Source organism: Macaca fascicularis, chromosome 1, assembly GCF_037993035.2.
Source record: "Macaca fascicularis isolate 582-1 chromosome 1, T2T-MFA8v1.1".
Taxonomy (NCBI): Eukaryota; Metazoa; Chordata; class Mammalia; order Primates; family Cercopithecidae; genus Macaca; species Macaca fascicularis.
In genome coordinates this window covers 223,076,918-223,099,353 of record NC_088375.1, presented here as the reverse complement: position 1 = coordinate 223,099,353, position 22,436 = coordinate 223,076,918, and the positions used below count along the sequence as shown (strand labels likewise).

General features: G+C 50.3%; 1 protein-coding gene and 1 long non-coding RNA gene across 4 annotated transcripts in view; one reads left to right on the top strand and one right to left on the bottom strand.

Moving 5' to 3' along the window:
* Positions 1-8,879, top strand: part of DRAXIN (dorsal inhibitory axon guidance protein) — a 39,821-nt gene extending 30,942 nt beyond the window's left edge. For all 3 annotated transcript variants that reach the window (XM_045380717.3, XM_015442624.4, XM_045380725.3), the window contains 2 exons: positions 1,807-1,896; positions 6,648-8,879. In XM_045380717.3, coding sequence (XP_045236652.1) covers positions 1,807-1,896; positions 6,648-6,760 — 203 coding nt within the window. In that variant the 3' untranslated portion in view covers positions 6,761-8,879. The remainder of the gene's footprint in view (positions 1-1,806; positions 1,897-6,647) is intronic.
* A 3,783-nt stretch (positions 8,880-12,662) lies between these two features.
* LOC123570343 (uncharacterized) lies at positions 12,663-14,983 on the bottom strand. The gene is made up of 2 exons (XR_006694484.3): positions 14,928-14,983; positions 12,663-13,587 (listed from the first exon to the last, which is right to left on the bottom strand). It is a non-coding gene; the product is annotated as an uncharacterized lncRNA (long non-coding RNA).
* Between the last annotated feature and the right edge of the window lie 7,453 nt (positions 14,984-22,436).

The window sequence follows — 22,436 nt, the reverse complement described above, 5'->3', positions numbered from 1 at the left end:
ACCTAGCCTGGCTGGAAAGCCTCTTCAGAGCCCCACGGTGTCTTGAATCGGGGTGATCCTGTCTTGCCCTCTTCCTCCTGACGCCAGGCAGGGCTTAATGCTGTCCTTGTCCCATCACAACACTGCCGGGCATTCTGGAGATGCTTTTGGTGACATCCTCACTGTTTGGCAGCCCGTCCCCATGGAGACAGTCTGAAAACAAGAAGCTGGACGTTGTAACTAATGTCCTAAACACTGGGGGCCCTTGGGGGTCCGTCGGGCCCTCCAGGAAGCAGATACTGAGGTAAGTTAGAAGTGTGAGGCCTGGCACAGTGGCTCACACCTGTAATCCCAGCACTATGGGAGGCCGAGGCGGGAGGATCGTGTGAGCCTGGGAGTTTAGGACCAGCCTGGGCAACACGGGAAGACTCCATCTCCAAAAATAATAATAATTTTAAAAATTAATCAGGCTTGGCCGGGCACAGTGGCTCACGCCTGTAATCCCAGCACTTTGGGAGGCCGAGGCGGGTGGATCACAAGGTCAGGAGTTCAAGACCAACCTGGCCAAGATGGTGAAACCCCGTCTCTACTACAAATACAAAAATTAGCCGGGCATGGTGGCAGGCGCCTGTAACCCCAGCTACTCGGGAGGCTGAGGCAAAGAATTGCTTGAACCTGGGAGGCGGAGGTTGCAGTGAGCTGAGATTGCACCACTGCACTCTGACAGAGTAAGACTGTGTCCCAAAAAAAAAAAAAAAATTAACCAACCAGGCTTGGTGGTGTGCGCCTGTGGTTCCAGCTATTCGGAGGCTAAGGCAGCCTCGGGGGTCAAGACTGCAGTGAGATGTGATCGCACCACTGTACTCCAGCTTGAGTGACAGAGCAAGACCCTGTCTCAACAAAACAAAACAAAAAGTGCAACAGATTTTTTTGGGGGTGGGCTGAGGTTGGGAAACACTTGTGAATGATGAGAGGGGGAGGAAGCTGGATTGGATGGGGGAAGCTTCAGACATCATGCTGTCATCCCAGCACTTTGGGAGGCGTTCCGGTGCAGAGGTGGCCTGTTAAACAAGGCGCATGCTGAGGAGAAATGGCTGGGCCCCAGAACCCCTGTGCCAGTCATTGGCAGGGGCTGCTGGGAACAGCCTGCCATGGGCGGAGGTGGCCCTGAAGTTGTACCAGCTGGAGGCCACCAGCAAGCGCTTTCCCCAGGAGAGATCCCAGCGGCACACCTCCATGGCACCACGATTGTTAGATCGATGACCAGAATATTCCACAGAACAGCAACCAAATCAGCAATTAGCATCGTATAAGGCAGACCACCAGCTCCCTGACGGGCTGCTTCATTCCCAAACCATTGTTTTCACCCTGGGCGCAAAGAAAAGGCCCGCGTTTGGGCCGACTGGACCGTCGCTCTGGGAACTGGCTCCGTGGCAGGTGCCCAGGGCTTCAGTTTCCCCATCTGTCAAAAGAGGACGTTGGTGTTGGGGATCCTGAGGTCCCTCCCAGCTCTGAGCTGACTCTACACCTGGCAGCACCCAGCTGTTCTGGTCTCTCTGGGAGGAGACCTCACACCACCTTCGCTCTTCCGTGATCAGTCAGTTGCCTATCTGAGGCAGCTGGGGTCTCTGCCGCCGACCCTTGGGGGCCTCGGCCATGACATCCGTCTGCGGTTCCACCCAGGAGCCTTGCACACCAGATGGCCCACCCCGCCAGGGCACGGCCTGCCACAGAGATGATGGATCTCTTGTCCAGTAGGACGGAGTGCAGGGCTGCGGGGAGGGGCGGCTCGGGGCGGCTGACTGAACGTGCTCTCTGTGTTGGCAGGGACTTGCTGTGACCTGCGGGAGCATCTCTGCACACCCCACAACCGAGGCCTCAACAACAAATGCTTCGATGACTGCATGTGTGTGGAAGGTGGGTCCAGACTCCTTTGCGGGGGGCTTCCCATGCTCTGAGAACCACAAAGCCTCCTTTTCTCGAAGCTCGTTCTGCACTGAGTGGGGGACACGCTTTCCCGGCAGAGGGTGGATCAGGGGCCTGCAGCGGGGGAGTAGGTGGGAGAATCCCTTGGGAGCCGAAGACGTGCGCAAGAACAGCTTTATCAGTGCCTTCCCAATCTGTGAACTCATTTAGTCCCGATTCTTGGCATCGTTTCTCAGATTTGCTTTTCTCAACTTTTGAAATACAAGCTGGCGCAATCTCCCACTATCTGGGGGAGGGAGAAGGGAGGAGACAGGAGCACATCTCTTTAAATTAGATCCAGCCTCAGAAGGCTGCCGCTTTCACACCAGAATTCTATCCCAGGGGAGGCACTGAAGTGTGATAATGGGATGGGGGTGGGTTTCCCAGCATGTCCCAGGGAAGGATGCACTTGGCCAGCTGCCTCTTTAACTCCTCCATGCCCCCATCTCGTCTAGGTGTGCTGGGCTCTGTGCTGAGCTCTTTTCTATTGAAATCCCCATGACCACCCATAGAAAGGGGCTATGATGATCCCCACTACACAAATAAGCAAACTGGGGCACCGAAAGCTTAATGATGCCCAAACTTACACAGCCAAGAAAGTGGGGGAAGTAGTTTCAGGGTTTTTTTGTTTTGTTTTGTTTTTGAGATAGGGTTTTACTCTGTCAACCAGGCTGGAGCACAGCGGTGCAATTTTGGCTCACTACAACCTCTGCCTTCCAGGCTTAGGTGATCCTCCCATCTCAGCCCCGCAGGTAGCTCTGACCACAGGCCCATGCCACCAGCCCAGATAATTTTTGTATTTCTGATAGAGGCTGGGTTTCGCCATGTTCCCCAGGCTGGTCTCAAACTCCTGACCTCAAGTGATCCACCTGCCTTGGCCTCCCAAAGTTCTGGGATTACAGTCATGAATCACCACACCCAGCCAGTTTCAATTTTTTTTTTTTTTTTTTTTTTTTTGAGACGGAGTCTTGCTCTGTCACCCAGGCTAGAGTGCAGTGGCGCGATCTCGGCTCACTGCAAGCTCCACCTCCTGGGTTCACGGGCCATTCTCCTGCCTCAGCCTCCCGAGTAGCTGGGACTACAGGCGCCCGCCACCACACCCGGCTATTTTTTTTTTTTTTTTTTTTTTGTATTTTTAGTAGAGATGAAGTTTCACTGTGTTAGCCAGGATGGTCTCGATCTCCTGACCTCGTGATCTGCCCGCCTCGGCCTCCCAAAGTGCTGGGATTACAGGCTTGAGCCACCGCGCCTGGCCCAGTTTCAATTTTTTATTCTGCAAAGTTTCAGATATATACTAAAGTAGTCAGAATAGTCTAATGAACGCCCATTTCTCTTCACTCTGCTTCAGTACATACCAACTCGTGGCCAATCTGTGTCTGTCATTTCTCACACACTTTCCTTATTCCGACATGATTTCTAAGCAACTCCTGGGAGCTTACAGTTATTTCATCTGTGAATATTTTAGTGTGTACCTCTGAAAGACAAGTACTCTTTTAAAAACAAAATGCCAAAAATGAATGATAATTAATCTGTTCCATCCAATATCAAATCAGCATTCACATCTCCTGGATGGGGAAATTGGGGCCCAGCCCCTCTGTAGACCTGAGATACGTGTCCTGTTTTGCTCACATTAGCCTCAGAGATTATCTACCATGGTCATGCCACTGCACTCCAGCCTGGATAACGGAGCAAAACCCTGTCTTAAAAATGATAATAATAAATCTTTTTCTTCCCAATTTTTAAAATTGTAGACTTTTAAATTTAATTTAATTATTTTTTTGAGACAGGGTTTCGCTGTCACCCAGGCTGGAGTGCAGTGGCGCAATCCCAGCTCACTGTAGCTTTAACTCCCGAGCTCAAGGGATCCTCCCGCCTCGGCAATAAAGCTATGTAGTTCTGATTATTCACTCATCTAATCAGTTAAATATTTATGGAGCACCTACTGTGTATCAGACATTGTTCTGGACACTGGGGGGTTCAGTAGTGAAAAGAACCAGCAAGTTCTGTGCCCGTGAATTACATTCTAGTGATATGAGCAGACAACAATGAAATACACACAAAGGATGTCTTTAGAAAATAGTAAGGGCTATGGCCAAGCATAGTGGCTCATGCCTGTAATCCTAGCACTTTGGGAGGCCGAGGCAAGAGGATCACTTGAGGTCAAGAGTTGAAGACCAGCCTGGCCAACATGGTGAAACCCTGTCTCTACTAAAAATACAAAAATTAGACAGGCATGCTGGCACTTGCCTGTAATTCCAGCTACTCAGGAGGCTGAGGCATGAGAATCGCTTGAACCCAGGAGGTGGAGATTGCAGTGAGCAGAGATTGTGCCATTGCATTCCAGCCTGGGTAACTGAGTGAGACTCTGTCTCAAAAAGAAAAAAGAAAAAAAAGTAAGTAATAAGGGCTATAAAGGTAATAATATGATAAAGAGTCCTGCAGTTGTTTTAGAAAGGGTAGACAGAAGTGGGCATTGGAGGCCAGGCGGGGTGGTTCATGCCTGTAATCCCAGCATTTTGGGAGGTCAAGGCAGGCGGATCCTTGAGCCCAGGAGTTGGAGACCAGCCTTGGCAAGGTAGAGAGACACTTTCTCTACCAAAAATACAAAAAAAGAAAAAATTAGCCGGATGTGGTGGCACACACCCATAGTACCAGCTTCTTGGGAGGCTGAAGCGGGGAGGATCACTTGAGCCCAGGAGGCAGAGGTTGCAGTGAGCCTAAATCTTACCACTGCACTCCAGTCCAGGCGACAGAGCAAGACCCTGTCTCAAAAAAAAAAAAAGAAAAAAAAGAAAAAATAAAGAAAAGAAAAAGAAAAAAATACAGAAAAAAACAAAAAAGAAATGGAGGCCTGGCACAGTGGCTCATGCCTGTAATCCCATCACTTTGGGAGGCCAAGGCGGGCAGATCACTTGAGGCCAGGAGTTCAAGACCAGCCTGGCCAACATGGTGAAACCCCATCTCTACTAAAAAAATACCAAAATTAACAGGATGTGGTGGTGCATGCCTGTAATCCCAGCTACTCAGGAGGCTGAGGCAGGAGAATCACTTGAACCCAGGAGGCAGAGGCTGCATGAGCCAAGATGGTGCCACTGCACTCCAGCCTGGGCGACAAAAACAAAACTTCATCTCAAAAAAAAAAAAAAAAATCAATGGAGAGCCATAGGATGTTTTACAGGGAAGGGCAGAATTTGAGCCACTTAAAAAAAGTTAACAAACTTTTTCCTTTTCAATGTTCAAGATTATAGACTTTTTAATTGAATTTATCTGTGTGTTTTATTTTTTAAATTTTTTTTGAGACAGAGTCTCACTCTGTTGCTGAACCTGAAGTACAGTGGCACAATCAAGGCTCGCTGCAATCTGGAATTCCTGGGCTCAAGGGATCCTCCCACGTTAGCCCCTCCTGTAGTTGGGACTACAGGTGTATGCCACAATGCCTGGCTAATTTTTACATTTTTTTGTAGAGATGGGGTCTCCCTATGTCGCTTAGGCTGGTCTGGAACTACTGGGCTCAAGCGGTCCTCCCACCTCACCTCTCAAAGTGCTGGGATTACGGGTGTGAGCCACTGTACCCTGTGGACTTTATTTTTAGAGCAGTTTTCTAGAAAAATTGCACAGAATGTGGTTCTTATATACCTTCTTTGTCCCTGCATGCAGTTTCTCTTATTAATAACATCTTGCAATCATGTGGTACATTTGTTTGTTTGTTTGTTTTTCGAGATAGAGTCTCGTTCTGTCACCCTGGCTGGAGTGCAGTGGCATGATCTTGGCTCACTGCAACCTCTGCCTCCTGGGTCCCAGTGATTCTCCTGCCTCAGCCTCCCAAATAGCTGGGATTACAGCCACCCACCACCACGCCCGGGTAGTTTTTGTGTTTTTTTTTTTTTTTGGTAGAAACGGGGTTTCACCATGTTGGCCAGGCTGGTCTCAAACTCCTGACTTCAAGTGATCCGCCTGTCTCGGCCTTCCAAAGCGCTGAGATTGTAGGCGTGAGCCACGGTACCGGGGTCTCATGGTACATTTGTTGCTTGACAAACCAATAATGATGTATTATTACTACGAACTGAAGTCATAGTGTAAGTTATAGTTCACTGTGCAGTTCATTCTATGGGTTTGGACAAATGCATGCCATGTCTCACCATTACGTGTTACCCAGAATATTTTTACCACTCTGAATCTTCTCTGTGCTCCTTCCATGTTCATTCTCCCCCTCCCCTGGATTTGTGTCTTTTTTTTTTTTTTTTTTTTTTTTTTTTTTGAGAAGGAGTCTTGCTCTGTTGCCCAGGCTGGAGTGCAGTGGCGCAATCTCGGCTCACTGCAAGCTCCACCTCCCAGGTTCACACCATTCTCCTGCCTCAGCCTCCCGAGTAGCTGGGACTACAGGCGCCCGCCACCACGCCCAGCTAATTTTTTTGTATTTTTAGTAGAGACGGGGTTTCACCATGTTTGCCAGGATGATCTCGGTCTCCTGACCTCGTGATCCACCCGCCTCGGCCTCCAAAGTGCTGGGATTACAGGCATGAGCCACCGCGCCCGGCCCGGATTCGTGTCTTTCAAGCTCACTGGGGTTGCCGGGAGGAGGCCGGGTTGCGGGGCAGAATAAAGAAGGCGGGAGAGAGCTGGCCGGCCCCGAGCGTGCAGGGGAAAGAAGGGGAGGGCACCGGCCCTTCGCGCCTCTGACCCCCTTGCCTCCCCTCGCCCAGGGCTGCGCTGCTATGCCAAATTCCACCGGAACCGCAGGGTTACACGGAGGAAAGGGCGCTGCGTGGAGCCCGAGACGGCCAACGGCGACCAGGGATCCTTCATCAACGTCTAGCGGCCCCGCGGGACTGGGGACTGAGCCCGGGAGGTTTGCACAAGCCGGGCGATTTGTTTATAACTAGCAGTGGGAGATCAAGTGGGGGAACAGATGACTGAGGCTGCAGGCTCAGGCCCAGTACACTCGACCCCAGGAGGGGAGCCGCTCGACGAATGAGCTAGGTGGGTGCCCAGGAGCCGGTCCGCAGCACCTGCACACCCACAGTCCGGTCCCACGCAACCTCCATCCCGCGTGTCTTGCTCTCCGCGATGGCAATGCCGAGAGTGCCCTCTGCTGTTCAACTCCAGCACTGCAACAGCTTCAAGTTCAAAACCAAGTGGCGTTTTTGAGAGTGGAAAAGAAATTTAAACTTCCCGAAAGAAAGTCCACCGGCAGGAGATGAATATGGATACCAGGCACTGTGCTAAGTGCTGAAATACATTATCTCACTGAATTATCAAAACGACCTTTTCAAGTAGGCATTATCACCATGCGACAGGTTGAGGACCCTGAGGCACGCTGGAGTTATTTAACCTGACTTGCCCAGGGTCAATGCTCCTCAAACCTGAACATGCTAAGAGTCACCTGGAGGTCCAGTTAAAAATGTACATCTGGCTGGGCGCGGCGGCTCACGCTTGTAATCCCAGCACTTTGGGAGGCCAAGGCAGGTGGATCACCTGAGGTCGGGAGTTTGAGACCAGCCAGGCCAACATGGGGAAACTCTGTCTCTATTAAAAATACAAAAGTTAGGCCAGGCGTGGTGGCACAGGCCTATAATCCCAGCTACTCGGAGGCCGAGGCACCAGAATCACTTGAACTTGGGTGGCAGAGGTTGCAGTGAGCAGAGATCGTGCCACTGCACTCCAGCCTGGGGGACAAGAGTGAAACTCCATCTCAAAAAAAAAAAAAAAAGCACATCCGACTCACTGGGCTCTGTGCTCTAACAAGGTCCCACGGAATGCGATGCTGCTGGCCCAGGGACCCCACTGAGAGGTCCTGGGAAGTACATGGCAGAGCAAGGACCTGAACCTGGGCCAAGGCTGTCCAGCTCCAAGGCCCACGTTCTTGCGACCCCACAACCAAGAATTTCTTCCAGATACTCCAAGGCTTTTGGCAAGAGAGGTTCACACCCTGGTAGTCCCTTTCTCTGCGGCGGAAGTAGTTTGACTGTTCTCTGCCTTCCCTGGAGAAAGCTGTATCATGTTTAAAAACAAAACAAAATACAACTTAAGCACATACTTGCTTGCAGGAATGAGTTGGGCAGGTTGATCCCTGTGGTCTGGTAGCTGATATCCTGGGATACGAAGTGTTTGGGGAAAAGAATCACGTTGGCCTTTATGTCCCTATGGTCCTGCTCATCCAGTCCTGGCCCTTAGGCACTTTACAGCTTTCTGGAGAGCTTCCACCCCAGGGGTTCTGATGCGAGCACGGACTCAAAAAAAACCCCACACATATTGCCCACATTTACCCACTTTGCATACTGTTTAGTGATTTCCAGGACCACAAAACCATCCCTGGACCCCACCCCACATTTTTGCAGCAGAGCCCACTGGGAAGTTGAGGCTCCTCTGAAATTGAGGTGCTATCTGAAGCTAACTGCCCCCAACAGGCCAGACTCTCAATGCCCACCCAGAACATCTGTCCCAGTAGATCTGGCTTCAGGGGTCACTTCAGGAAAACCATTTAAATCCCCCCACTTGGCATCTCACTCCTGGCCAACCCTCTGTTCCAGGGCGAACCAGGTTGCAAATGACAAAAGACTTTCCTGGCCAAATTCCTCACTGGCCTGGATCACGCCCATAAGATGCCAGAGATGTTTACTGCGCTGGGAAAATCAGTGGGGGTCAGGGGTCAGGCACCAAGGCAAGCAGGCAGATCTAGAAGAAACTAAATATGCTTGTTCTCTCCCTATCCAAGTTTGGTGGGCATGGAAACCTTGTGGGGAGGGAGCAGAGAGGGCAGGGGAACTGGGAGATCAAAGCAGGCTAGCTGAAAGGCAGATATGGCTGGGCACAATGGCTCATGCCTGTAATCCCAGCACTTTGGGAGGCCGAGGTGGGCGGACCAGTTGAGGTCAGGAGTTCAAGATCAGCCTGGCCAACATGGCAAAACCCTGTCTCTACCAAAAATACAAAAATTAAGGCCGGGCACGAGGGCTCATGCCTGAAATCCCAGCACTCTGGGAGGCCCAGGTAGGCAGATCACTTGAGGTCAGGAGTTCAAGACCAGCCTGACCAACATGGTGAAACTCCATCTCTACTAAAAATACAAAAATTAGCCAGGCATGGTGGCAGGTGCCTGTAATCCCAGCTACTCAGGAGGCTGAGGCAGGAGAATCACTTGAACCCAGGAGGTGGAGGTTGCGGTGAGCCAAGATCACACCATTGCACTCCAGTCTGGGCGACAGAGTGAGACTCCAAAAATACAAAACACTTAAAAAATTAAAAGGACAGATCTGCCAGCAGCTTCGTACTTGAGACCAGACAACCCACATGCTGTGTGTGCCTCACATTAAGTGGTGACTCGGGACTGTGCTGGCTCTGTGGGGCTAGAACCCTAAGGAGTACCGCAGGAAGAAAGCCCAGCATGACTATGGCTAGGGGACAGCTGTTAGACGGTCCTAGGACATCAGCCATGGAGAACACAGAGGGTCAGGACAAAGCTAAAAGGCCCACAGAACTGTCACTGGTTGCCAGGGCAGTTCCATGGTTGGAAATTCCAGGCCCGTCTCTTTGCCCTAGCTATCTCTATTTGACATTTCCAAAGAGGCATGGGTGGATGGAACCTCTTAACTCCAGAGCTGGGAATCCCAAAGCCCTGTCAAGTGTCTAACCAACCTCTCTGCCAGGAAGTTCTTCCTTAGGTCTATCTTACATTTATTTTGCTCATACAGAAGCCAATTTCCTCTAATCCAGGATTTAGAAAACTTTTACTGTGAAGGACCAAATAAATATTTTAGGCTTTGCAAGCCATCCGATCTCCACCAGCTACTTAGCTCTGCCATAACTTGAAGCAGCCACAGACAGTGTGTGAATGAATCCATGGCTATGCTCCAGAAAAACTATTTATGGACACACATGTGAATTCCATATAATTTTCACATGTCACAAAATATTATTCTTTCTTTTTTTTTTGGAGATGGAGTTTTGCTCTGCTGCCCAGGCTAGAATACAGTGGCTTAATCTCAGCTCACTGCAACCTCTGCATCCCAGGTTCAAACAATTCGCCTGCCTCAGCCTCCCAAGTAGCTGTGATTACAGGCATGTGCCACCACACCTGGTTAATTTTTGTATTTTTAGTAGAGATGGGATTTTACCATATTGGCCAGGCTGGTCTCGAACTCCTGACCTCAGGTGATCCGCCCACCTCAGGTGATCCACCCGCCTCAGCCTCCCAAAATGCTGGGATTACAGGTGTGAGCCACCACACCTGGCCACAAAATATTATTAGTTTAATTTTCTAAAACCATTTAAAAGTGCAAAAACTGCTCTTAGCAGGCCAACTACACAAAAACAGGCAGTGGGACAGATTTGGCCTGAGGACCACAGTTTGCCAACCCCTGCTCAAGCCTGCTCGCTCTCAACCTTGGCTGCACGTTGCAACAATCTGGGAACATTAAAAGGCCTGGGACCCACCCACAAAGCTTCCGCTTTGTTTGGTCTGGGCTTCATAGCTTTTTCCCCAGGTAACTCCACGTGCAGCTGGGGCTGAGAGCCTCCGCTCTCCCCTTCCATCTGTAGCAGTGCAGCTGGTGATAAATCCACCTATTCCACCTCTCACCGCCTTGGCAACCTTAGGAAAGTTTCTTAAGGTCTCTGTGCCTTGATTTTTTCATCTGTAAAATGGGGATAACTCTCCCTTCATAGGGTTGTTGCGAGTACTGAATGCATACTTCGTTTTGATTTTTTTTTCTTTTGCGACAGAGTTTCACTCTTGTTGCCCAGGCTGGAGTGCAGTGGCGCAATCTCAGCTCACTGCGACCTCTGCCTCCCAGGTACAAGTGATTCTCCTGCCTCAACCTCTCAAGTACCTGGGATTACAGGCAAGCACCACCATGCCTAAATACTAAAAATAATTTTTGTATTTTTAGGAGAGATGGGGTTTCACCATGTTGGCCAGGCGGGTCTCAAACTCCTGACCTCAGGTGATCCACCTGTCTCAGCCTCCCAAAGCGCTGGGATTACTAGGCGTGAGCCAGTGTGCCTGGCCTGTGAATGCAGAATTCTTATAAGGTGTTTAGGACAGTGCCTACCACCTAATAAACCTCCAGTGTTAGCTAATTTGTTATTCTAGGAGAATTTTAGGAGATGTTTGGTTCTTTGACAATGACCCATCACATACTCTGAGATCATTTCTATTCAAGCTCTATTCTATTCAAGTCACTATTCAAGCTCCTTCCCCAAAGTGTGTTCCATAGAACACTGGGACCATGAGATGCTCCATTAGAAAGGGGCAGGGTACGGCTTCTGTGGTCAAAGAGGTTTGGAAAACTGTTCTGGCCTCAGCCCTTGGCAGCATGTACAGATTCCAGGCACCGAGGCAGGGCTGGAGGAGTAAGTGACTTTGCAATAAGATAGGTGCAGGAGTCTAAAAAGACACCCTGGGTGGACTGGGGGAGCTGAGCAGGAGGCCATGTGGCAACCAGTAGCTGCTGGGCCTGTGGCCTGAGCCCTCCTGCACTCCTCCCGCTGGAGTCTCACTGCGGATCCCAGGAATACCTGCTGTTCCCACAGGGCTGCCATCCCATGGTTTGTCTGGAGACACCAAGAGTGGTTTCCATACCTGCTGGGAATAGGCTGAGCGTGCAATGACATGACGGCCAAGGCTTGTGGGAAAATGACAGCTTCACAGCCCCTTGAGGAGTGACCAAGCCACAAAGTAAATCCTAAAGCCACAACCCCTTCTACCACTGAGCTGCCGGAGGTGGGTCCTTATTTTAAGCCACATTCAACCCACCCAACAAAACCTAACATTGAGGTGGTGGGTGCACCTGCAGTGCGGTTCACTCACAGCTGCAGAGACAAGGTTTATAAAACAACAGAACAGCCAGGAAAACGGTGCTGGGACAGACAGTGGAGAGGCCAGAGAAGCAAACCACTGTGGCTCCTCACTGGGGGTTTCTGGGGTTGGACTGAGCCCTGTCACCTCTGTGATAGTCTTCACTTTCACAGGCAATGGTGACTGTGTGTGTTTCCTGGGGAGGAGGTTGGCAGGGAAGGTCACCTTTCCTGGGAAGGGCGGTTTGCAGAACCAGGGGTTTATATTGCAGGGAGTGTATTTTCTGAATTCTAAATCAGAACAAGTGGTCTGATACAGGATCCATGGCCGGGTCACTTCTGGGTGCAAAAGGCTTTCTAGACCTTAGACACTCAGATGATGGTCCCGGGCTGGCAACAGCACCTGGGAGCTTGGTAGAAATACAGAATCTTAGCCTGGGCAACATAGGGAGACCTCGTCTCAGCAAAAAATAACAAAATTATCCGGGCACGGTGGTGCACACCTGTAGTCCCAGCTATTCTCCAGGTTGAGGTGGGAGGATTGCTTAAGCCCAAGAGGTTGAGGCTGCAGTGAGCCATGATCACGCCACTGCACTCCAGCTTGGGCAATAGAGCGAGACCCTGTCTCAAAAAACGACAAAAAACAAAAAGAGATGCAGAATCTTGGGCCCCACCACCCCACGCCTACTGAGCCAGAATCTCTGGGGATGGGGCCCAGCCATTTGGCTTTTCACAAGTTCTCTGGGTCATTCTTGGGCATGATCAAGTTTGAGAATCACAAGTCTAGGATGTGACAGGGAAAACAGAAATGTGGAGTGGTCAGGGACATTCGGATAATTCGGGGTATTTGTATTCAGGTGTGAGTTGGCAAATCTGAGACCTGTTTTGCCTAGCTAATTACTAGCAATAGCAAACTCCCAGGCTCTGAGGCCCAGCCTCCTGGGCTGCAACTGGTCTTTATTTTTTGGGGTAAATGAATGGAGCACCTCGGCCTGGGACCCTCAGTGTAGGGTTTTCTGACTCTTAGGCAATTTCCTAGGGTGCTGTAGTTCCTCTTTAAAGTTCAGAAGCGGCAGGGGGAGGGGGAGGTGCCACACCCTTGTAGTCCCATGATATCACATTGCATGTGCTCTTGGGCTGTAAATAAAGAGATTTTAAAAGCCCACCTGGCGTCTCTCTTTGTTCCTCCAGGAGATGGTTTGCCTGTGCTGGTAGTGAGCTCCATAGGGGCATTTGGAGGGGACCCTAAGCCTGGTGTTCCACCTACGACTTCTCAACACACTGGATTGAGCATTTGCCCCAAGCTAAGCAGCAAACAAGGCAGACAGGGTCCCTGCCCTCGCCTGGTCCTCATCATAATCCCTCAGCCAGACCTCTTGACTGCGAGTCCCAGATTTTTTTGTTTCCTTTTTTTTAGAGACAGAATCTTGCTCTGTCACCCAGACTGGAGTACAGTGGCATGCTCTCAGGTCACTGCAACCTCCAACCCCCAGGTTCAAGCAATTCTCGTGCCTCAGCCTCCCGAGTAGCTGGATTACAAATGTGCGCCACCATGCCAGGCTACTTTTTGTATTTTTAGTAGAGACGGGATTTCACCGTGTTGGCCAGGCTGGTCTCAAACTCCTGACCTCAAATGATCCACCCACCTCGGCCTCCCAAAGTGCTGGGATTACAGGCGTGAGCCACCGCACCTGGCCAGAGTCCCAGATTTTTATCTCCCTTCCCATTTTAGGGTTGGGGCAGCTGAGGTCCTAAAGAGATGCTGAGGTGGGTTGCAGCAGGCTGGTCCCCAGCAGCTTCCTTCCGAGCCAAGGTGGCTGAGTGCAGAGAAGAGCAGACGCAGGACTCCTGCAAGATAAGAAAGGACAAGGCAGCTCAATGGAAGCCAGGGCTAGGGCAGGGTCCGATGCCATCTTGGGAAAGGGTGTGAACTGGTGAGGGGGTGGCCTGGCTTGGCACCAGGAAGGACATCTCTTATCATGGTGGCAGTTCCAGCCAGTGCCACCCAGCTCTGCTGACCAGGGCTTCCTCGGGCAGGCTGTTATGTCTCCCTGTGGCCTTGATCCTAAAGCCAAGGTGGAGCCCAGACACCCCTGGGTGCCGTGGTGACCCCAAAGGTGGGGCACCCTAAGGGCCTGGTGTCCATCCCTGCACTGTGCCACTCATTTAGGACCACCGAGGCTGCTTTCAGGCAGGGGGCTGCCAGGACTGAAGTTGGATTCACCTTCAGGCTGGCCTCCCAGGGAGGAAGGGGGCTGGATTCCTCCTAGAGAGGCAGTGGAAGCACCCGGCCCTCCCCGACCCACTTCCTTGTTCTTCTCTTCTCTCTCCCTGTGGCCACTGCCCCCTGCAAGGAAGATGAGACCTCAAAGAGCCTGCAGCAGAGTCAGACGTGAAAGCCACCGCCAGTGAAGCCTGAAAGCAGTGAAAGCAAACACCAAAGATAAATCCCACGGCAGATAGGCGTCTCAGGCCGTTGGGCTCAGCGGCCACAACAGGCCTCATGTGGGTATCTGAGCCATCACTCAGATGCAGCCAGAGCCCTCCAATGCCTCCCTTGGAATTCCAGCAGCATCCACGTGGAAAGATGGGAGAACGAACAGAGAGGAGGAGGAAGCAGCCCGAAGTTATGACACAACCAGGACAGGCCATGGGAGGCGGGAGGCAGGCAGCACACATTGAGGATCGCTCCGTGCAGGGCCTGGGCCAGGGGCTGAAGTTGAGCTCTGAACAAGATGCTCAGAGTTGAGGAAAGCACGTGAGCATGCACATGCACATGCACACACACACACCCACGCACGCACACACACACTCACACACATGCACACACACGCAAGCACAGACATGCACACACACACACCCGCACACACATGCGCGCACACACGCACAGACACACGCACTCGCACATGCACACACACACGCACCCACAGACACACGCAATCGCACATGCACACACACACGCACCCACAGACACACGCACTCGCACATGCACACACACACGCAAGCACAGACACATGCACTCGCACATGCACACACAGACACATGCACCTGCACACATGCACACCCACACACACGCACATGCACCCCTATACACATGCACACACACACACGCACCCGCATATGTGCACACACACGCACGATAAAATAAGAGGATTGCTGCTGTATGCAGCAGAGGTTGAAAGAAATACCATAGGTCAGAGAATTCGAGAGTAGCTGGAGTGCGCTCTCCTTCCTCTTGGACAATAGCCTTTTACTTCCGCTTTCGTTCTGGGTGGTTTCTCAACAACTGCAGCTTCCTGGACTCCAACAGGGCACAGGCAATTTCCTTTTCTGCCTTTTCCACAATCGCCAAGGGTTCCATAGAGCGTTCTGATGAGTTCTGTGAGACTAGGGTCTCTGGAGGGACAGGGCACTATTGCCACGTGTTTGAGAAGGCTTGGTGGGGATCATCCTTAACCGGCAGTAATTTTCATAGGACTCTGATGAGGTAACAAAGCAGTCGGAACATTAGGCATGATTTCCTGTGTTTTAAAGCTCAAGGAGGAGTATTTATGGAGCCTGGCTGGGGTCCATAAGTGTCAGCAAGGGATGCCGCCATGTGAATTCTGTGCCATTGGGACAAATCGTTCAGAGTCAGCCCTCATTAGTTTTAAGTAGTCACAGAAACAAATGTCTCCTCTGAAGCGGGAAGTGGGGGTCTCACACCTCCCAGCAGTGTCCAGGCTCCTCCGGAAAACACACGAAGAAGGAAATAAAAGAACCAACCACGCTGACTCCCTCGGTGCCCACATCCCCCCAGGACTCTTCCCTCCTAGCTGTGAGCGAATGGGGTGAGGACATGGCCGATGGTGCTAACAAGTCAAAATGGTGTTTGATGCTTTGAGAATCTTGGCATCAACCAGAGATTGGGCAGAAGGGCAGGAGATGAGGTCTGGGAGGTCAGCAGAGCCACCAAGCCACCCGACTCCAATCCTACAGGGTTCCATTGGCTTCCTTCCCCTTCTACTTCCGTTTTTCTCCTGCCTTGCCGCTCATGGTAGCTGGCCCTCAGTGCACGAGAGAACATGTCCACAGACACAAAGAACAACACTGCCCAACAAAACACGCAGGCCTTCCCCAGCTCTGGCAGACCTCAGGCCAGAAACACACAGCCAGTGTGTTTGTGACGAGCTGAATGGAAATATCACAGGAAGGGGCTCCAGATAGAATCCCATTGACAATTCCTATGCCACGAAAGGGCCCTTCTCTGATGTGCTTCTTGTGGAGGGCTCTGCTCTCTTATTTTTATTTTTTATTTTATTTATTTTTTTGAGATGGAGTTTCACTCTTGTTGCCCAGGCTGGAGTGCAATGGCACGATCTCGGCTCACTGCAACCTCCGCCTCCTGGGTTCAAGCAATTCTCCTGCCTCAGCCTCCCTAGTAGCTGGGATTACAGGTGTGTGCCACCACGGCTGGCTAATTTTTGTATTATTAGTAGAGATGGGGTTTCGCCATGTTGGCCAGGCTAGTCTCGAACTCCTGACCTCAGGTGATCCACCCACCTTGGCCTCCCAAAGTGCTGGGATTATAGGCATGAGCCACTATACCAGGCCTGAGGGCTCTGCTTTCTAGCAGGGGTGTGTGGCTTTTTCGCTTCTAGGTATTTGCCCAGGTAGGTGTTCAATAACTATTTGCCGAATGAATAAATGAATGAATGAATGAATGAATCTATTCTACATGTCAGTTTCTTTATTGAAGGTACAAATATCAAACTTGACTCAGACAGGTTGGCAAAGGGACACGAAAAATTTAAACTTGAATTCCAAAAGTGTACAGGTGCTCCCCAACTTACAGTGGGATTGCTTCCTCATAAACCCATCCTAAATTGAAAATATCATAAATCCAAAATGCACTCAGGTCAGGTGAGGTGGCTCATGCCTATAATCCCAGCACTTTGGGAGGCCGAGGAGGAGGGGGTATTGCTTGAGCCCAGATGTTTGAGACCAGCCCGAGCAACATAGTGAGAACTCATCTCCACAAAAAACTTTTTAAAAAAGCAAAATTAGGCCAGGCGCGGTGGCTTATGCCTGTAATCCCAGCACTTTGGGAGGCCAAGTCGGGCAGATCATGAGGACAGGAGATCGAAACCAGCCTGGCCAACATAGTAAAACCCCGTCTCTACTAAAAATACAAAAATTAGCAGGGTGTGGTGGCGCGCGGCTGTAGTCCCAGCTACTTGGGAGGCTGAGGCAGGAGAATCGCTTGAACCCAGGAGGTAGAGGCTGCAACGAGCCGAGATCGCCCTGCTGCATACTAGCCAGGGTGACAGTGTGAGACTTCGTCTCAAAAAAAAAAAAAAAAGCAAAATTAGCTGGGCATAGTGGTGTGAGCCTGTAATACTAGCTACTTGGGTGGCTGAGGTGGGAGGATCACTTGAGCCCAGGAGTTGGAGGCTGCAGTGAGCCAAGGTTGCACTAGTGTACTCCAGTCTGGGTAACACAGCAGGACCTTGTCTCAAAAAAAGAAAATAAAACGCATTTAATACACCTAATCTACTGAACATCATAGCTTAGTCTAGCCTACTTTAAACACGCTCAGAACACTTACCTTAGCCTACAGTTGTGCAAAATCATGAAAAACAAGCCTATGTCATAATAAAGTGCTGAAAACCCTATGGAATTTATTGAACACTATACTGCAAGTGAAAAACAAAACGGTTATACTGGGGACTGGAAATACGGTTTCTACTGAACACAGATCGCTTTCACACGGTTGGAAAGTAGAAAAATCATGTCAGACCATTGTAAGTTGGGGAGTGTCTGTACTCACTCAATATATGACCCCAAGCCTTGTGGAATGCCACGTGGGGGTCTATTATGTCCTTCCATAGCCAAGAATAGGTCTAGCAGGAACTCCGGTTCCTTTGAGGATACCGACAGTTTCACTTTCTTTTGTTTCTCCATCCTCCCCCATCCCCCCCACCCCACCAGCCTGCCAAGCCCGCCCAGCCAGCAGGGTCTTCTCGTGCCCTCCTCTCTCCGTCTCTGGCCCCAGCTGGTCGAGATGAATACAGCGTCAGTGTCTGAGCCACAGGGATATTCCAAGGTCCAGCCTTGTGAAGCCTTCTGATCCTTGTCTTCCCTGCCTTACTTCGCTCTATCCTTCTCATTTCAGCCCTGGCTGGATTTTCCTGCTGTGTGGTTACATGTCAGGGTCCTGGAGCCAGACCTCCTGGGTCCCACCCCAGTTCCAGCAGCAATTAGTGCTGCGCCTGTGGCAAGTTGCTTGTTTCTTTTGATTTCAGCTGCCTTAGTGTAAACAGGAATAAGAACAGCACGTGCCATAGTGTCGCTGTGAGCATTTACTATGAAGCACTTTCTTCTTTTTTTTATTTTTGAGACAGGGTCTCGCTCCATCTCCCAGGATAGAGTGCAGAGGCGCAATCTCAGCTCACTGCAACCTCCACCTCCTGGGTTCAAGCGATTCTCATGCCTCAGCCTCCCGAGTAGCTGGGATTACAGGCACCCACTATCATGCCCGGCTAATTTTTGTATTTTTAATAGAGGCAGGGTTTCACTATGTTGGCCAGGCTGGTCTCAAACTCCTGACCTCAGGTGATCCACCCGCCTTGGCCTCCCAAAGTGCTGGGATTAGAGGCGTGAGCCACCGTGTCCGGCCCACTGTGAAGCCCTTTCACACTGTCTGCCACACAACAACTACGGTTGGGGCTTAGAAAATGTCACCCCAATATCTGGCACTTTGGCATACTAAGTACTGTAAACTAAAGAAGACTGGAGGCCTCAAAAGCAAGGTCTCTGTGACCGCCTCCTGACCTCCTGTCTCCAGCCCCTCCTTCTCCCCTGAGGCAGTCACAGAACAATAATTCCTCCTTTGGCCGGGGTGGCTCAAGTCTTTAATCCCAGCACTTTGGGAAGCCGAGGCAGGTGGATCACTTGAGCCCAGGAGTTTGAGACCAGCTTGGGCAACATGGCAAACCCTGTCTGTATAAAAAATACAAAAATTGGCCGGGCGCGGTGGCTCAAGCCTGTAATCCCAGCACTTTGGGAGGCCGAGGCGGGCAGATCACAAGGTCAGGAGATCGAGACCACAGTGAAACCCCATCTCTACTAAAAATACAAAAAAAAAATTAGCCGGGCGCGGTGGCGGGCGCCTGTAGTCCCAGCTACTCAGGAGGCTGAGGCAGGAGAATGGCGGGAACCCGGGAGGCGGAGCTTGCAGTGAGCCGAGATCGCGCCACTGCACTCCAGCCTGGGCAACAGCGTGAGACTCCGTCTCAAAAAAAAAAAAAAAAAAAAAATACAAAAATTAGCCAGTCATGGTGGTACGTGCCTCTAATCCCAGCTATTCAGGAGGCTGAAGTGGGAGGATCACCCGAGCCCAGGAGGTTGAGGCTGCAGTGAGCCATGATAACACCATTGCACTCCAGCTTGGGTAACAGAGCAAGACCATGTCTCAAGAAAAAAAAAAAATCCTTCTTCTCCAAGGTGGGTCACAGAAACTAGAACCTGTGTCTCCAAAGTAGCCATAAAACCTAGAAAGGTGGCTCTCCCCCTTCTCTCCTTGAAGACCTCATTACAGAAAGGTTCTACCCTGTAACCAGGAGGAAGGAATGCTGCATGGAGAGGCTAGGAAGACTCTGGACAAGCCTTGTTCATTCTCTTTTTACCCAACTGCATTGCTACAGGGCTGTTCATTCTTTTTATTTTTTTCTTTTAATTTTTTTATTTTGATTTTATTTTAATTTTATTTTTATTTTTATTTTATTTAAAAAAAAATCTTTTTTTGAGACAGAGTCTCACTCTGCCACCCAGGCTGGAGTGCAGTGGCATGATCTCAGCTCACTGCAAGTTCCACCTCCCGGGTTCACACCATTCTACTGCCTCAGCCTCCCGAGTAGCTGGGACTACAGGCGCCCACCACCACACCCGGCTAATTTTTTTGTATTTTTAGTAGAGATAGAGTTTCACCATGTTAGCCAGGATGGTCTCGATCTCCTGACCTCGTGATCCACCTGCCTCGGCCTCCCAAAGTGCTAGGATTACAGGTGTGAGCCACCGCGCCCGGCCTCAGGGCTGTTCATTCTTCCTTGAAACTAAGCACAAAAACAGACAGATTTCCCTGGGACTTTGAGTCTTCATCTCTGAAGCCTCCCATGTCACATAAAGCTTTGCTTAACTAAACTTGGTATGCTTTTCTCTTGTTAAGCAGTTTTGTTTTTTTTTTACAGGCATGTCAGCTGTGACCTTTATGATGGGTGAGGAAAGGTATCACACCCTTCCACCCCTACAGTACTTAGTAAATGTCAGCTTTAATCCTAGGAGTTGTTTTGCTTTTTTTTTTGTTGTTTTGACATGGACTCTCACTCTGTTGCCCAGGCTAGAGTGCAGTGGCATGATCTCAGCTCACTCCAACCTCCACCTCCCAGGTTCAAGCAATTCTCCTGCCTCAGCCTTCCAAGTAGCTGGGACTACAGGTGCACGCCCCCATACCCAGCTAATTTTTGTGTTTTTAGTAGAGACAGGGTTTCATCATTGTTGGCCAGGATGATCTCAAACTCCTGACCTTAAGTGATCCACTGGCCTCAGCCTCCCAAAGTGTTAGGATTACAGGCATGAGCCACCGCGCCCGGCCTGTTTTTCATTTTCTCCTTACAAAGTGATCACAATTTTATTATATACCTAAAGGCTTGGATTAAATCCCTCTAGAATCTGGAGTGTATGAGAAATATTTTTTAGAAGGAAATTGATCAGGTCAGGCACTGTGGCTCACGCTTGAAATCCCAGCACTTTGGGAGGCCGAGGCAGGCGGATCACCTGAAGTCAGAAGTTTGAGATCAGCCTGGCCAACATGGCAAAACCCCATCTCTACTAAAAATACAAAAATCATCTGAGCATGGTGGCACTTGCCTGTAATCCCAGCTACTCAGGAGGCTGAGGCAGGAGAAAAGCTTGAACCTGGGAGACAGAGGTTGCAGTGAGCTGAGCTCACACCGCTGCACTCCAGCCTCGGTGACACAGCGAGACTCCATCTCAAAAAAAAGATAAGTAATAATAACATAATATTCTAATATTGATCACTTACTGAGAAATTACTCTCTTCTAAGTACTTTACTGATAACAATGATTAATTACCAATAATGAACTAATAATAATAGCAACCAGTCCTAAATCAAACTGGATGTAGCCATTTGGCTGGTCTCTAATTTACCCACTCATTACAACGGCAGATGTTGGATGGCCCTTCCCCCTAGACTGGGGGCATCTGTGCCTCCTAAGAGGGTATTAAGTTAGGGCTATGGGCCCTGCAGCCCTGCAAAACTCTCCTCGTCCATCCAGAGAAACCCTTTCTTTGCATTTGGAGAGACTATGGGACTTAATAATATCTAAGGACTCACCCAGGCAGTTTTGTAGGTTCTCACCTGGTTTCCCCCATCCTAGGAACAAGACCAAGTGCTCAGGTGTACCCTGAAGGTGTCCATACCTAGGTGACACTAAACAAAAGCTGGTGTTCTCTAAAGGAAAGTAGATGTTAGGAAGGGACCTGGAGGTAGTGTGGATTAATGTTCTTGTTGGGGTGGGGGGATGCTGTGGTCAACAATCTTTAAGAGAGGTGCCAGGCGAGGCAGGAGACAACCCATTCTTTCCTCATGCACAATTGGGGGAGGAATTTCTTTTTTTTTTTTTTTTTTAATTTTTTTGAGACGGAGTCTCGCTCTGTCGCCCAGGCTGGAGTGCAGTGGCGTGACCTCGGCTCACTACAAGCTCCATCCCGCTGGGTTCACGCCATTCTCCTGCCTCAGCCTCCCGTGTAGCTGGGACTACAGGTGCCCACCACCACGCCTGGCTTTTTTTTTTTTTTTTTTTTTGGATTTTTAGTAGAGACGGGGTTTCAGTGTGTTAGCCAGGATGGTCTCGATCTCCTGACCTCGTGATCCACCCATCTCAGCCTCCCAAAGTGCTGGGATTATAGGCGTGAGCCACCGCGCCGGCAGGGGAGGAATTTCTTATGGTTTTTCAACTAGAGTTTTCTAAAACTTTTGGTATGCTGATTAAAGTGGGCTCCCACTAATTTGGCTCCTCAGGTGTTGTTTTTTGTTTGTTTGTTTGTTTGTTTTTCCCAGACAAGGTCTCACCCTGTCGCTCAGGCTGGAGTGCAGTGTCATGCAGCCTCCGCGGTTCAAGCGATTCTCGTGCCCCAGCCTCCTGAGTAGCTGGGACTACAGGTATGCACCACCATACCCTGTTAATTTTGGTATTTTTAGTAGAGATGGGGTTTCACCATGTTGGCCAGGCTGGTCTCGAACTCCTGAGTTCAAGTGATCCACCCACCTTGGCCTCCCAAAGTACTGGGATAACAGGGGTAAGCCACTGCGCCCAGCCTCCTCTTATGTTGATAATAACAATAGCTTGTGTGTCCTGCCCATTTACTAAGTGCCAGGCACTGTTCTCTCCTAGACCAAACGGTAGTTAGGCTCCTCTGAGTCCTCAGCTTGACTAGGCCTTGACTTTGGACCTCTGTGTCTTCCTGTCCTTGCTGGGCCTGAGCCTGCATAAACCAGTTTCAGCAAGAGTCCTGCTAAGTTAGCAAGAACTCCCCCTTCCTTGATGTCTCCTCCCAGGAATCTTCCATCCCTGGTTCCCTCACTCTGCACTTTAGCTATAAATCCCTCCTGGGTCCTTGTTGTATTCAGTGTTGA